General features: G+C 40.1%; 1 protein-coding gene across 3 annotated transcripts in view; it reads right to left on the bottom strand.

Annotated features, from left to right (window-relative positions):
• The window catches only part of coro2aa (coronin 2Aa), a 44740-nt gene that overhangs the window by 14148 nt on the left and 16458 nt on the right, over window positions 1-14134 (bottom strand). The window contains exons 1-2 of one of the 3 annotated variants that reach the window (XM_046046782.1): window positions 7889-8020; window positions 1015-1215 (exon numbers count right to left, since the gene is read on the bottom strand). In XM_046046782.1, coding sequence (XP_045902738.1) covers window positions 1015-1215 — 201 coding nt within the window. In that variant the 5' untranslated portion in view covers window positions 7889-8020. Of the gene's footprint in view, window positions 1-1014; window positions 1216-7677; window positions 7803-7888; window positions 8021-14134 lie in introns of those variants that run through there. The other 2 variants (XM_046046783.1, XM_046046781.1) reach the window with 2 other exon arrangements.

Genomic DNA, 14134 nt, shown 5'->3' with positions numbered 1-14134 from the left:
AGGGGGGGGGGGGGGGGGGGGGGGGGGGGGGATTACACAAAATCATTTTTAACAAATCAGAACATTTGTAGTATTTATGCGGGGGGGCGGAGACCAAAGCTACTTTCATGTTGATTTTCCAATTTCTCCTGTTGCTTGCCGGCTAAGTAGCAAGCTGAAAGAAACCTTAAGCAGTATGCTCATTTGCTACAGTATTAACCATCTTTTTACACTGATCTGTCTCAGCAAAAAGATTAATTACTGCAAGGACAATAAGCCATCTTGCTTCGAGACAGGTTCGCCTCAAAAATGGACTGGGCAAAGTTCCAAATCTCCAACTATTTCCCTCTAGAAAACAAATGATGCAAATTGTCTTCATTAAGGTCTTGGTCTGATGTATCAACAAATTAAAAATGCACTGTTCAGGTGAATTTTGTGTGCTGGTATCTTTGCTAAGAGATACCGTTCAGTATGTAAGTTTCTTTCTACAGTGTTATCTGAACAGTGACAGCTGCATTTTTCTCCCAGCACGGCAATCTGACTGAATTGTCATTTCGTTTCACTTTATTATTTAGTTACATTAGGACATTAGAACATTATGTTCATGGTAGTCTATGTATTATTTTGTTTTGCTTTGCCTTAACTAATCAGTAGTGAATTACGCACGTGTCAACAAAAACTGAAAATGTATAAGCTCTGTAAAAGTAGAATTCATGGCAGAGCTGTTGTATGCCTCGGGTGTTTTACATTGAACAGGTGTACCCAATCAAATGGCCATTGAGTGTATATGTTTGGCTCACTTGTTTTCCAACCGGAGAAACTTCCGTGTGTGTAACTGAATCGCTGAAAAAAAGTTGACAGGCAATTCTCCCCTTTTTCACCTTGTAGCAAGAGATATTGTCTCCTTTCAGAGTAAATTTCAATGGATCATATCATAAAATATCCAATTATCAGCATTTTGAGCCGAATCATGCACATGCCTTTAAAAACGCTAACATCAGTCTGTAAAACCTGCCATGAGACGGAAACACTCACATGATGGACAGACAGGACCAGGAAGGCCCCTCCCCCGGCACACTCAGTGATGACTGCCAGGAAACGTGGGTTGACAGCACAGAAGTTGTTGTCCTGGACGCTGCGTGTGATTGGCACGCCATCATAGCAGCTCTCCTTGGTGGCGGCCTTACCAAACACGTGGCGGAACTTGGAGCTGCGGTACTGAGGACGCCATGTCATCTGAGAGAGGAGGGAGGGAGGGAGGGAGGGAGGAAAGGAAAGGGAGGTCAGTCAAGGAGAATCATCTCTTACAGTTACGGGCTTTTCTCACAAGCACAATAGTAGGTGGGATTCTTTTTGCATGACAGGGAGTTGGTTCTCCTCCCCAAAATTACACCACACTTCGTTGTGAATGTATGAATTGTAGCAGGGTCTAAGATGGACCATTTGACCGTTGATGCAGGGAAGTGGAATATGCTTTAGGTTGCAATCAAAATACTGACATCAGTTAAGTGTGAAAACCTTGTTTATGGTTTAAGAATAGGATTTCTGAGGTTGGTTATGGAGAACTGTTTATTTGTAATCCTTATCATTTGTTTATGTGTTGTAAATGACAATATTCAGTCATGCTTGCCATTATGTTTGTGTTACAAACAGCTTGTTAAATAATGTCAGTATACTACGACTTAGTGTTATCCTTGATATTCCACGGCCAGAAAACGTAATTGCATGAAATGGGTTGTTTCTGAGACACTCCAAATAAAATCGCTCAGTCAATTATAAATAAATGTAGGGAGGAAAACACGTAAGACTTCTCAAATCCGGAGTCTCTTTTTAGCCACTTTCCTTAAGCTAGTCGATGCATATGTCATTATTGTGAGAGATAAGTGGCTCTGGTCCATTGGGACGAGGCCTGGCTAGCCAGCATGTCTGCTCTGCTACTCTGTCTGGCTCCCTGCCTGCCTGCTGCATGGTCATTACTTATGAATTAGGGGTGGAGGAGGTTGATGGACAAGATGTTAATGCAAAACATTTACCCAAACAACGTACCGCAGATACAGAGTGAGAGAAAACAGGTAAAGGTGACGAAAATAGGGCAAAGCAACATACTGTTTTCTTGGAAATCGCACGCCAACTGAAAACAATTCCTGTCCTTAAAAACAATGACATAATTCTCCTGATTTATGCCCGCTGGCCTTCCAAAGAAATACAGCCAGGATACAAACAGAATGACATCAGAGTAAGTAAAAATAACAGCACTTGGTTAGCACGATGCAGGTGTGGCTGCAGCGCTGTTGGCTGGAAAGAAGCTGAGCAGGGAATGAAAGTGACAGATGGAGAAAATCTGGTTAAAGAAAATAAACAAGGAAGGAGAATCTCAGAGTAACAAAAATGCACAAATGGGGCTCTTGACTCTACATGTCTCGGTTTACTCTGCCACCTCTCACCTTCTACCCTGAGGGCATCACGGAGAGCCTCATGATGTCACACTGGAATGTTTCCCTACCTGACCAGCAGCTTCATTAAACTTCTCCTCAGGTGTTTAAGAGTTTCTGATAGCCTCTAAGACATTATCAGTCACATCCATATGACCATCTTGGCAGCTGAACATGCAGTATTCACATTTAACTTGTCAGCGTTTGTTGCTAGGGCAAAAAACACATTTTGCATTGCCTCAATAAAAAAAAAAAAAAACTAAACAAATGATGAACATCACTCAAAAATAGGGCTGCAACAGCCAATTATCAAATTCAGCTTCATTTGTCGTTTTGTGTACTTGTGTGACTTCTGTACAATGAAACATAGTCTTGTCATTCCCTGATAGTGCAATTTGCTAAAAATAATCAAACGTATACAATAAATAAGCGTAAAAGTTATGTGCAAAATTACTGCAAACATAAGACACAAACAAACAGGAGCAGTGCAACAAAAACTTTCCATGAGGCAGCACTTTCGTTGCACTTTCAATAATTTTTTTGTCAGAAAATAATGACAATTGTCCACTACAATTTGACATCGCCAAATACGACGTCATCAAATTGCTTGTGTTGTCTGGACCAGCAGTCCAAAACTCAAATATATTTAATTTACTATCATAATAGACCAAGAAAAGCAGAAAATCTTCACATTTTAGAATCTGGAACAAGCAAATGTTTGGTATTTTTGCTTGAACAGAGTCTACAGACATGCTAGCAGCTCTGAAGCAGAACTTAGGCTTTAAGCTAAATGCTAATGTCTACATGCTAACATCCTTACCTTGAAAAACACAAACTGTGAGCTGTGTCTCAATATGCCCAATAAGTGCATTCACACAGTACCCGGATGGTACACTCATAATGTTAAAAATGTTGAGTGTTGAATGTTGACAATGTTGAGAACGCTGGACACTTCTCATCATCAATGGTCACCATATTGGCTATGTAGTGCTAGCTGCAGAGGTTGCTCCGTTGAACACAGCACTATACAAATGTAAGTTATCCCTGTGTATGGCTGATATCTTCAACCAGTCCAGTTGCCCTTGATTTTAACCTTTCTTGGATAACCATAACCCGGATGAGTGAGAATCTGCACAGAAATCAAGTCATTAGTATGTTAATGTAGCAATCTGCAATGATTTAGTACCGTGAACAGTTGCAATTGGCCATTGAGAAGAAGACGACAAATCATCAATCATCATCATCATGAAGTGCACAACAGGCATGTTCAAATTGAGACAACACTACCTTGTTTAAATCCACACACTACATAAGTACATCCTGTACACAATGTACTGGCACTGCACTGATCATTCTTGATCATAAATACCCCTTAGTGTCTTCAAAAGAAATGCCACCAGCCCTGCAATAACAAAACCACTATTTAAAAGGCAACTTCCTCTTAGGAACTTGAACATGCCAAACAGCAAATAAGGGTGATCACTGTTATCTCCTTTACATTTGACACAATATTTGAATGCATGAACCAGTTGGGGCACATTTTTTTCTGACGGACTGTATGCAATGCTCAGTAAGCTCTGTGCACTTACAAACTGGATATCTGGATTGATATTATCAGCATTCATGTGTTGTTGAGGCTTACAAGACCAGAGGGAGAGGCTTCCAGGGAAGAAAGCTAAGACATCTTGTCACATCTTAAGCAGGTTGTAATCAGGCCAGTGGCAGCTCCCTTTCAGCTGCGTCTTGCAGCAGGTACACAGCAGGCTGCTTGGTGGGCGGGCTGCCTCACAGAACTGATGATGAAAACACTATTCTGGCTATTTTTACACCAGCTTCTTGCTGATCAAAAGAGAGTCAGGCACATTCACTGACAGTAGGAAAAATGGTTTTATTCAAAAGGTTTCTTTGACAGGCTTTATGTCTGGCAACATTTAAAAATAAATAAATAAAAAAAGGAGATGCAGTCCTTTTTTGTCAGAGGGAAATTTATTTTAGTCTGTGACCAGTGAGTCACAGCAGCAACCGCAATAAGGGGGCTGTAAAAACGGTCATAAAACTAAACTGAAAACACAGATATGACTTTTTAAAAAGATATATTGTACATCTGGTTTGCTCAGCCAGAATTCTTGTGTGGGTCTGTTCTTGTATATAGATGTGCAAAGCATACATATTCACCTATTCCTCACCTACATGCTTTCTTTTAAGCACCTCATAACTCAAACGTGTACACTAACAGCAACTCCTCTCTTTGGCTTGCCAAGGCTCCGTGCTGGAGGAGGGGGAGTTCAAAGTTTACTTACCGGTGTCACAATATCGGTTACTTAAGCAGCAGTGGGCCTAAAGCTATGAGCAGAAAGACAATTTGAATTCTGCTCATCCTAACACTTTTGCCAATCTACCAATCAATACCACCAACAAAAGGACTTTTGGTCGTCTATTGTCCTAATAATGACAACCGCCCTCCACCCCCCCCAAAACCCACAACTTATCAAACCAAGCATGCTCCAGCCTCGCCTTCTGAAAAATGCGATGGAAGTGATGTTTTGTAAACGCTCCAAGTGAAATTCAAGACGAGGAATGTACAGGTGTGAACACATACCATGGCAATGTGTTAACTGTAACACATTCATTGTGCGTGTCTGAGCGAGTGACACACACTTCCCTTGGTTTGGACTGTCTGCTATCATACACAGATGACAGCTTACAACCTTTGTCTTGTAATAGGATAACAGCCACACTGGTAATCCAATACTTGCTTCACTGCTATAGAGCACACATGTGAATGAGTATGAATGTATAACGTGGCTGTGTGTCAGTCTGTGACACAGATGCACATTTGCTGTGGCGCTGGAAAGAAACTTCCAACTTCAAAACCAAGCCAGTGCATTTGTTGCAAAGTCCAACATGTGCACATACATCGCTTTAGTGTAATACCTATGCCAGTTATGTTTTAAAGCACTTTTGGAACCACTGAATTCACGTTTTTACACTCAGATTAGCTCACAATAGTCCTTCATTTTAGGAGGCTGTTTTACTGGTGTAAAAATTCTTGAACAGAAAAAAAGTGCGTTAATGATTAACCTTTACAGGAGTCTGGTGTGCAGGTTGTGGAGAATATAACTGAACCAATTGATGATGGAGGAGAAAAAACATTTGCTGTGGGTGTTTTTAAAATATTTGTTGTTAGTTGTTTTGGAGAACCAACAAGTTCCTAGTCAGGTTCGCACTGATTTTCTCTGTCCCATGGCAACATCTGTGAATCTGAAAGGCACAGTCAATAGGATAGCTGAGAAATGAAAAGTATTTGTTTTTTTCCCCCCTTTCAGCCTATCTCAAGGACAAAATAAGTCTAAATAAAGTCTAATAAATCTTCTTAGTCTGGTAGAATAGGATATGAAGCTGTAATTAAAGGATTATTCCCATTCATTGCAACTTGGGTCTTCATATTTGGAGTTTTGGCCATCATTTCTAGTAGCATAACATTGTACTCCAAAGTAATAATTATTACTACAGTAATTGCTAAGATCTGGGAACATAGTGACTTTACTACTACAAAGTGCAATGAGGGCAAGAAATGTGAGAAGTCAGACAACCAGACAGGCTGTTAATAAGCCAACAGTTTAGACAAATTATCTAAACAACTTTATTTGGAGGTGAAAGCAAAAGTGAGAGCACCTAAAAAATGCCTGCACAACTACAGCAAGTACATCAAGTCAAAGCTAAACCTCAAAGTGGATCTGTAAACTGTGATGAATGTTGACAGTTTGGGTAATAGTTCTACTATTTGCATTATATTTTCAAATATATTGATTAAAACCTGTATAACTATCCGCCAACATGTGTTTCTTCCACAGCTTGACTTAGTAACATTGCTGTATTCCCAGATCTCAGCAATGAACTTGGTGACTTAGTATTATTACCAATAGAAATATAAGCCACCAACACTTTGGAAATTACCACAGAATGACCCTTTAAGTGTGTTTGTTCTGTGTAAAGGTTTGCAGGTGCAAAGATGAAATCAAACAATACTCAGCAATCTATTGAAGCTTCACGGGGAGCCGGCATCACATTAAATCATGGGTTTACCCCGGGAGCTTCATATTATCTCTCTATTGATGATTGTCCACAATTCCTTTGTCCATTAGCTTCTAAAGAACATCCATTATGTCATTTGAAAGACAGTAAGATACAAACCATGGATTCACTTATACACCGATACCCTTCCTGTAAACCGATATTAACACAGTCAAACACATTGGCTAGGTGCATTGACGCATTTTTTATATTGGTAACAATGTAATCCAGAGCTTTTGCACAATTACCAAACCATACCTTTTTCCCAACACCTTACTGATGGGAATATAAATAGGATTAACTGTTTTTTTCCCCCCATTTAACCTGCTCAGTGTATCAGTGCAGTGTAAGCAAACAAGCGTAATAATAATCAGGCCAAGCATTAAATTTGAACTTTTTGATACAAGATGCTTCAGTATGGTTACAGTTTGGTCAGTGCTCAAAAAGTATTGAGGTTCAAGCTCGAACCTTCACTTTCACAGCCGGGACGAAACCATGACGTGAGGAACAGGATACCAGGCTTAATGAAACGACCTCAAACAGACTGCAATTCAAACCACAAGGCACATATTTCAGCGAATGGTAGGGTTTTGAAGGGTGGATGCCATAAATAGGCATCTGTGGTTAGAGATGACTTGACTGGGACGGTGGATGATGATGTCATTTTCACTGTTGTGGAACAGCTTCAGTTTCATATTGACATTTTGTTTTGGTGTCAGCAAAAAATTGAAAATACTTCCACGCTTATGGCAGCGAATGCCTGGCTACTTTGTCCAAGTTTGAGCAATAGGATAATTGAGTTAAAAAGGACTAAAAGTCGGCTGTCAGAGAAGTCTGCACAGGAAAAGTTTTTAAAAAATAGTTTCAAAAAAAGTGCTCAGATTCAGGCAAAGAGCTGAGAAAGAAAGATTTTTGCTTCATCTTGTTCAAGCCTGCTGCATGCACACTGACTTTGAATCCTCAGGGGGGAAAAGTGAGAGCATACAAACACACACACAGACACACACACACACACACACACACACACACACACACGTGGTCTAAAGAGTAAAGAAGATCAATAACAGAATGTCAAATTGCAGAGACAGATGCGAGGGAGCAGGACATAGAAGAAATCGACAGAGAGACGGAAGAGAAAGAAAGAGTGTGCAATTGTGTGAGAAAGTCAAACTGGAAGTTCAGTAGCACTCACCCTGTCGAGTGAGTCGTCACAAGCACAAGAAGCAGCATTGGGTCTTTGAGTGAGAAAAACTTACGTCTCTGTGTCTGAGTGGCAAGCCAACACCCCCCCCCCAAATAAAATGATCACCTGTCTTGCTTTATCTCAAGCACATGGATCAACACTGCTTTGACACTTATTCTAAACACACACAGACACACACACAGCCTGTCCAAGGTCTTACTGTCCTGTCCAGAGCAGAGTCCCAACCAAGAGTTTTCTTTGACGGTCCACACAGACAGACAGTCAGAGGAGACGGTGGTGTTGTCTGTACAGCATGGAGCTCAGTGCGTGTGTGAACAAGCGGGGAGAGGACAGGAGTGCGTACACTCCCTGAGAGGGAGGTGACTACAAGGAGGGGGGGGAGAGAGAGAGAGACACACACACACACACACACAGGTAATCACACTCCCTCCCTTTTCTCTGAGCGCCACTCCCTCTCGTCAATTCTCCACAGTGTTTGCTCAATCAGGATTTCTGGCTCGATCTTTTGGGAGAACATGGGAGGAGGGAAAGAAAGAGGCAGATGCTCTTAGTCACCTTTGTTGCACCATAATAAATACCCTACTTATCAGATGTAGCTAATAAACAGACATAACATTCATCTCTTCTGTATTTCTCTCCTAAGCTATAAATGTCTATTTGTAGAAAGTATTTCCAAAGCAATTAAGTTTTTTTTCTATAAAAAAGGCAAAAGAAAAGCTTTTGAACAACGTTTAAGGAAATAAAAATCAGTTAGTACTGCAACTACTACTTTCACTACCAATGATTTTCTCGATTAATCGTTAAGTCAATGAAAGTATTGAACAACTTCCCAGAGTCAGAAGGGACGTCTTCGCATTGCTTGATTTGTCCGACTACCTTTCTAAAACCCAAAGACACTTCAATACATTTACAATCATGTGACAAATTAGAACAGCACATCCTCACATATGAGGAGATGGAGACAGCTAAATGTTTGGCATTTCTGGTTACAACATTACGAAAACGGTTATCAAATTAATTGCTGCTTCTTATGATCAGCTGATCATTTAAGCTCTGCTAAGAATGGTCAAAATGTAAGAGGAGGCTGAGATATCCTGACTTTTAGTCCTTATTATAGGTCAAGCTTTAAGTATGAGTTAAGCTCCAAAAAAAGACTGTCCAAGAGTTCTCATAATGTATCTCAATAAAACCTTTGTTAGATCCTCCCCGACTGATTAATGCACACTTCTTTCAAGTTCTATAATTCCCAGTTTGTCCCCTTCCCTGTCCCTCCTGTCATCTCTACACTGTCTCCTAATGAAGACAAAAACTTTTAATGAAGACGTGAAAGAGGCGAAAGTTGGGAATTTTTCTTTCATTCATAAGCTGCAATGTGAGAGTGAAGGCCAGGTGTTCTGAACCCCACATAAAAACTAAACTTACATTTCCATGTAATGTTTTAATCTCTGGCAGTCCCTCTCAACCCATCTGTCCTCTGTGAAGTTCGATCTCCGCAGACTAAGAACCTTCAAGTTAAAGCAAAGAGGTGCAACCTGCACTCAAAATTAGATCGGCTGGATTGTTTGGACGAAAGCCCGAAACCCATTCAGCCATTCACATGGCTTTAGCTGGACAGCAGTGGTGATCACTCCAAGTCAAACTGAGGCATTATATAATGGCACATTATCACTAGAGGCTAGGGGAGGCTAATGGGTCGATAATAGGACAGGGTGAAAAAAGCTGGCCACTGACAACTGGCCTTCACACATTCAAACTGTGGAGGGCCTGATCAATTATTGTTATTGCAGAAACGTGCATGCCGGTAAGTATTCAGATGTCTGAATAAAGGTTTCATTAATGCATTAATTAATCTAAGTAAAAAGGTAACAATAGTATAAATATACTATAATACATATTTGTTATTTATTACATTATTGTACTAAACGCATCTGGAAGCTTAAATTTCACATCTTAGGCACTCTCTTTAAAACTAAATATTTGTTACTAAATTATCAACTTTGAAAGTTAGAAAAAAACCTTTTTTTTTTTTAAGAATCTGCTTCAGCAGGACTGTGAGGATGTGGTCTGATCAGTTCAGAGTATTTAGTACAGAATATCATTATGCAGCAAGAACACTGAATTATTACAACAGATGAATCAGCAACAGTTCAAAGTTGTAGCTGGTTGGATTGGAGCTAATTTTAACTACTGTATACACTGTTGGGTACTTCAAAAAAATCTTTATTTGCATAGACGTCAGGTAAATAAGTAAAAATCATAATCTTTCCCTCTGTTATGTCGCTGAGTACAAGTTAGCTCAAAATTGTTCTTAGTTACCACACACACACACACACACACACACACACACACACACAAACACACACACCCTACTGATGAAGCCGGGCACAAACACATCGCCCCCGAATACACAAAGTCCAACAGTCACAAACTGTCTCTGAGATAAGAAACGGGAGGCACAGGAACAGATGTGGGAGATGTGGTTGGCTTATCAAAAGGGCAGGAGTTTGATGGAACCATCTTTCGGGATTATTTTAGATATCAGCGAGAATATCTGATACACACCAAACCCTAATATTAAAAGAAAATGTAAGAACATTCTTATCTTTACCTTAAATAGCCCGTATCACTGTGCCAAAGATGTGTCAGAGATATCAACCTGACAGACAGTGGAGTGATTGGCCAGTGTCACCATGTATCGACTCCTCTTATCAAAGCAGACATATTATTTATATACACCTTGCCGGTAGCCAAGGCTCCACTTGTTGTTACACATTGCATTTCCTTTCCTTCAGCCCTTGGCTGTGGATTAAACCTTGGCGTTTCGAGTGTGTGGCAATTATCAATAAGGACAGGGCCTAAAAGCTTGAGACTCTTTCCAAAGAGCTCAAACCACAAGGCTCGCTCTCTAATCATAGAGCTCACGGTCGCAGACTAATAGCTAGCTGCTGTGAGAAAATAGGGCAGAGCCTTTGACACTACAGAGACACAATGACCTTCCCTTCCTCACTTTGTAATTCCCGATTAGCCGTCTGACTGAGCTGTGACTGTAAAACACCTGTTTTCAGAGCCAAGTACAACCCTATGCCTCAGTTTGGGGCCTAAACTGCTGTAGTGAGGTTTAGGCTTTATGTACGTGGGCTGAGTGTTTTCACTATACTTTTAAATGGTCATGTGTTCACCAGCAAATAGCACTGTCCCATTCAAGTATATACTTAACTCAACAGGTGGAGTCAATAATTGCTCAAGTCATCTGGAGCTATTGAAGTCCAGTGTACACAGAAACCTCCATTGAAAACAGATTTATTTACACGAGTCATTCGGGAAGCAAATAAATGTCTGAATGACCGCTCAGGCCAACACCTTCCTACTGTAGAAACAAAACCCTTTTGCATCACTTGTTATGGTACAAATATGTCAGAGCACTGAGCAGCACTGTACATGAGAAAAGCGAGGTTTTTCCATTTTGTCTTTGATTTGCATGTTGTTACATTCTGGTTTTGCCACACCTGGTGGACCCACGAAAGGGAGTGATTCTACGAGTCATCAAACAGGCCATGCACTGAAAAGATTTAAAACATTTAAAACATTTATAAATGTGAATGTATCATTTATATAAATAAATTAACAGTTAATTGAGATAATTTAAGTGACTGAGGGGGGGTAAGTAGTTTTTAGACACTCCAACATGCCAGCATAAAATAAAGATAATTTACATAACGATTATTCTAATGGAAACAGCATTGCTTTTATGACTAAATGTTAAAACTCAAAAATTTAGTTTTTAAAATGGGAAAAGAAATACATTTTCCCTCTATTGTAAATTGTGATGTCAAACCTGCTCCCAGCCTCTGAGCATCACAGCTGATCAGTGTTGACTACAGCTGTCAAACAAATGAAATGAAGTAATAAGAACAGTATTTGCCTCCGAGATGTTGTGTAGTAGGAGAATAAAACTGCATAAAATGGAAACACTCAAGTAAAGTACAAGTACCTCGAATTTGTACTTTAATTACATTCTACCACTGTCCGATATTATGCTAAACTGTTTATATTTTGTTGTATTAGGCCAGTGATTCCAAAACTGTGGGGGGGGGGGTTGAAAACAGTGCAAGGAGAGCATGCATGATATAGGAAAAATCTAAGGTCAAAATAAAGTTATAATACAAACTGTATTTGTAACACAAAATGGAGATGCAACATGAACGATCATCTTCCAGGTAATCTACTCATGTGTCTCAACAGGTTAAGGTGTCACTAGTTCCACTGATACAATCACTGGGTTTCATATTTGCCAGCCTAAATCTGAGTAGCGGTTTTCAAAGTTTGTCAGAGGTCAGACGTGGTGACTGACTGAGTTGTGATCCGTTCAAGGAGATATGGTGATGGCAATCAGCAGACAGTAGTGACGAGGGGGACAGTGAAGTCTTTGATAAGTTAATCAAAAGTCATTTTAAAACTATGTTGCTGTTGATTAAAAGAGCCACATTTCATCATATGGATGACTAAAGTACATCCCATGATGGTAATCTCACCTCCAGGTAGCTTAAATTTGACATGACTCACGTATTAGCATGCCTGTGCAGTGCAACTTGTTTTTTCAAGTCTGATCAAAATATCTGCATCAACACAGCTGGTTTGAAACCGTTCCCATTCAGTGATATCACATCCTTACTTACCTGCTTGCATCAACGTTGGCAGCAAAAGGCGGTTTGTACAGCCAATAATCTCTGAATTCACATCAAAGAAAATGCTCTGGAAAAAAATGCATTTTTACTTGCTTTAAAGCTCAAGAATCACATGTAAGTTCAAATCTGTTATATATTAAAATCATTTATGTGTACCTCTCTCGGTTTTCACACAGAAGGCAACTATGATGATTACAGTTGTAAAGAATGTTTCAGACAAACACACGTACACACAAACGTCTGGCATCCAGGTGCACAACACAACAAACGTCGGCTATGTTTGACAAGCTGGAAACCAAATCAGTTTCCTTTATTGGCTTAAAGTAAGAGGCCCCGGTATTAAGACATGCTGGATAGAGGTTCACATAATGATCACTTGACAGAAAGTGGGAAAGAGACAGCTCCACATACGGTTACGCCTCAGACACAGAATATTTTAAGCACTACCATTTGCTTAAAATAGAACTACTGTGTTATTTAACAGGTCCTGTAGTTTCCTGATAATTTCCTAGAAGGGTAACTGATATGTTGCCTAATTGTAATTTCTTAGGAAGGTTTCTAGACAGGGCTGTGTAATTTCATACCAACTGAAAACAATAGGTCTTCTCATTTACAAGCAGTGACTGTCGATTTGTCTAGCAGAAATGACAACTGGAGGACTTTACTGTATGAGCTCTACTGTAGCTATCTAGCTAATTAACTCTGGCGGACAAGTTTGAAAACTGGACGTTTGAAAGACTCGAAGCACGTCTTAAATATGCACTTGATGGCTACATATCTGCAGTTGTGGAAGTAACTAAGTACAATAACTGCTACTTCTGCTTCTCAATTCAAAGGCGACCACTGTAGTTTTTAATTCACCACATTTATTTGATACCTTTAGTTACTAGTTACTTTGCAGATTCAGATGAATAAGAGCCTAGAAATTAATATAATCACAATTATAAAATCTTATTATGGATAAAGAATACTTTATTGCTCCCTTGGTGAAATTCATAAGATACCCAGCAGTATTCACTCACCGGCCACTTTATTAGGTACACCTGTCCAATTGCTTGTTAACACAAAACGCTGATCAGCCAATCACATGGCATCAGAAAGGCGAAGAAAGGGGATTTAAGTGACTCTGAACGTGGCAAGGTTGTTTGTGCAAGACGGGCTGGTTTGAGTATTTCAGAAACTGCTGATCTACTGGGATTTTCATGCACCACCATCTCTAGGGTTTATAGAGAATGGTCCAAAAAAGAGAAAATATCCAGTGAGCCAAAGTTGTGTGGACGATCATGCCTTGTTGATGTCAGAGGTCAGAGGAGAATGAGCCGCCTGGTTCAAGATGACTGAAAGGCAACAGTTACTCAAATAACCACTCGTTTCAACCAAGGTCTGCAGAATACCATCTGAACACACAATATGTCAAACCTTGAAGCAGATGGGCTACAGCAGCAGAAGACCACACCGGGTGCCACTCCTGTTACAACAGGAAACTAAAATTCGCACAGGCTCATAAAAACTGGACAACAGAAGATTCCTTGTATCAACAGTTCAGGCTGGTAGTGGTGGTATAATGGTGTGGGGGATATTATCTTGGCACACTTTGGGCCCCTTAGTACCAATTGAGCACCGTCCAAACGCGCCTACCTGAGTATTGTTGTTGACCATGTCCATCCCTTTATGACCACAGAGTACCCATCCTCTGATGGCTACTTCCAGCAGGATAATGCACCATGTCACAAAGCTCAAATAATCTCAAACTGGTTTCT

The sequence above is a fragment of the Micropterus dolomieu genome, linkage group LG04, assembly GCF_021292245.1.
Source record: "Micropterus dolomieu isolate WLL.071019.BEF.003 ecotype Adirondacks linkage group LG04, ASM2129224v1, whole genome shotgun sequence".
Classification (NCBI taxonomy): Eukaryota; Metazoa; Chordata; class Actinopteri; order Centrarchiformes; family Centrarchidae; genus Micropterus; species Micropterus dolomieu.
Note: the sequence above shows the minus strand (reverse complement) of the source record. Positions and strands in the feature narration are given on the sequence as shown.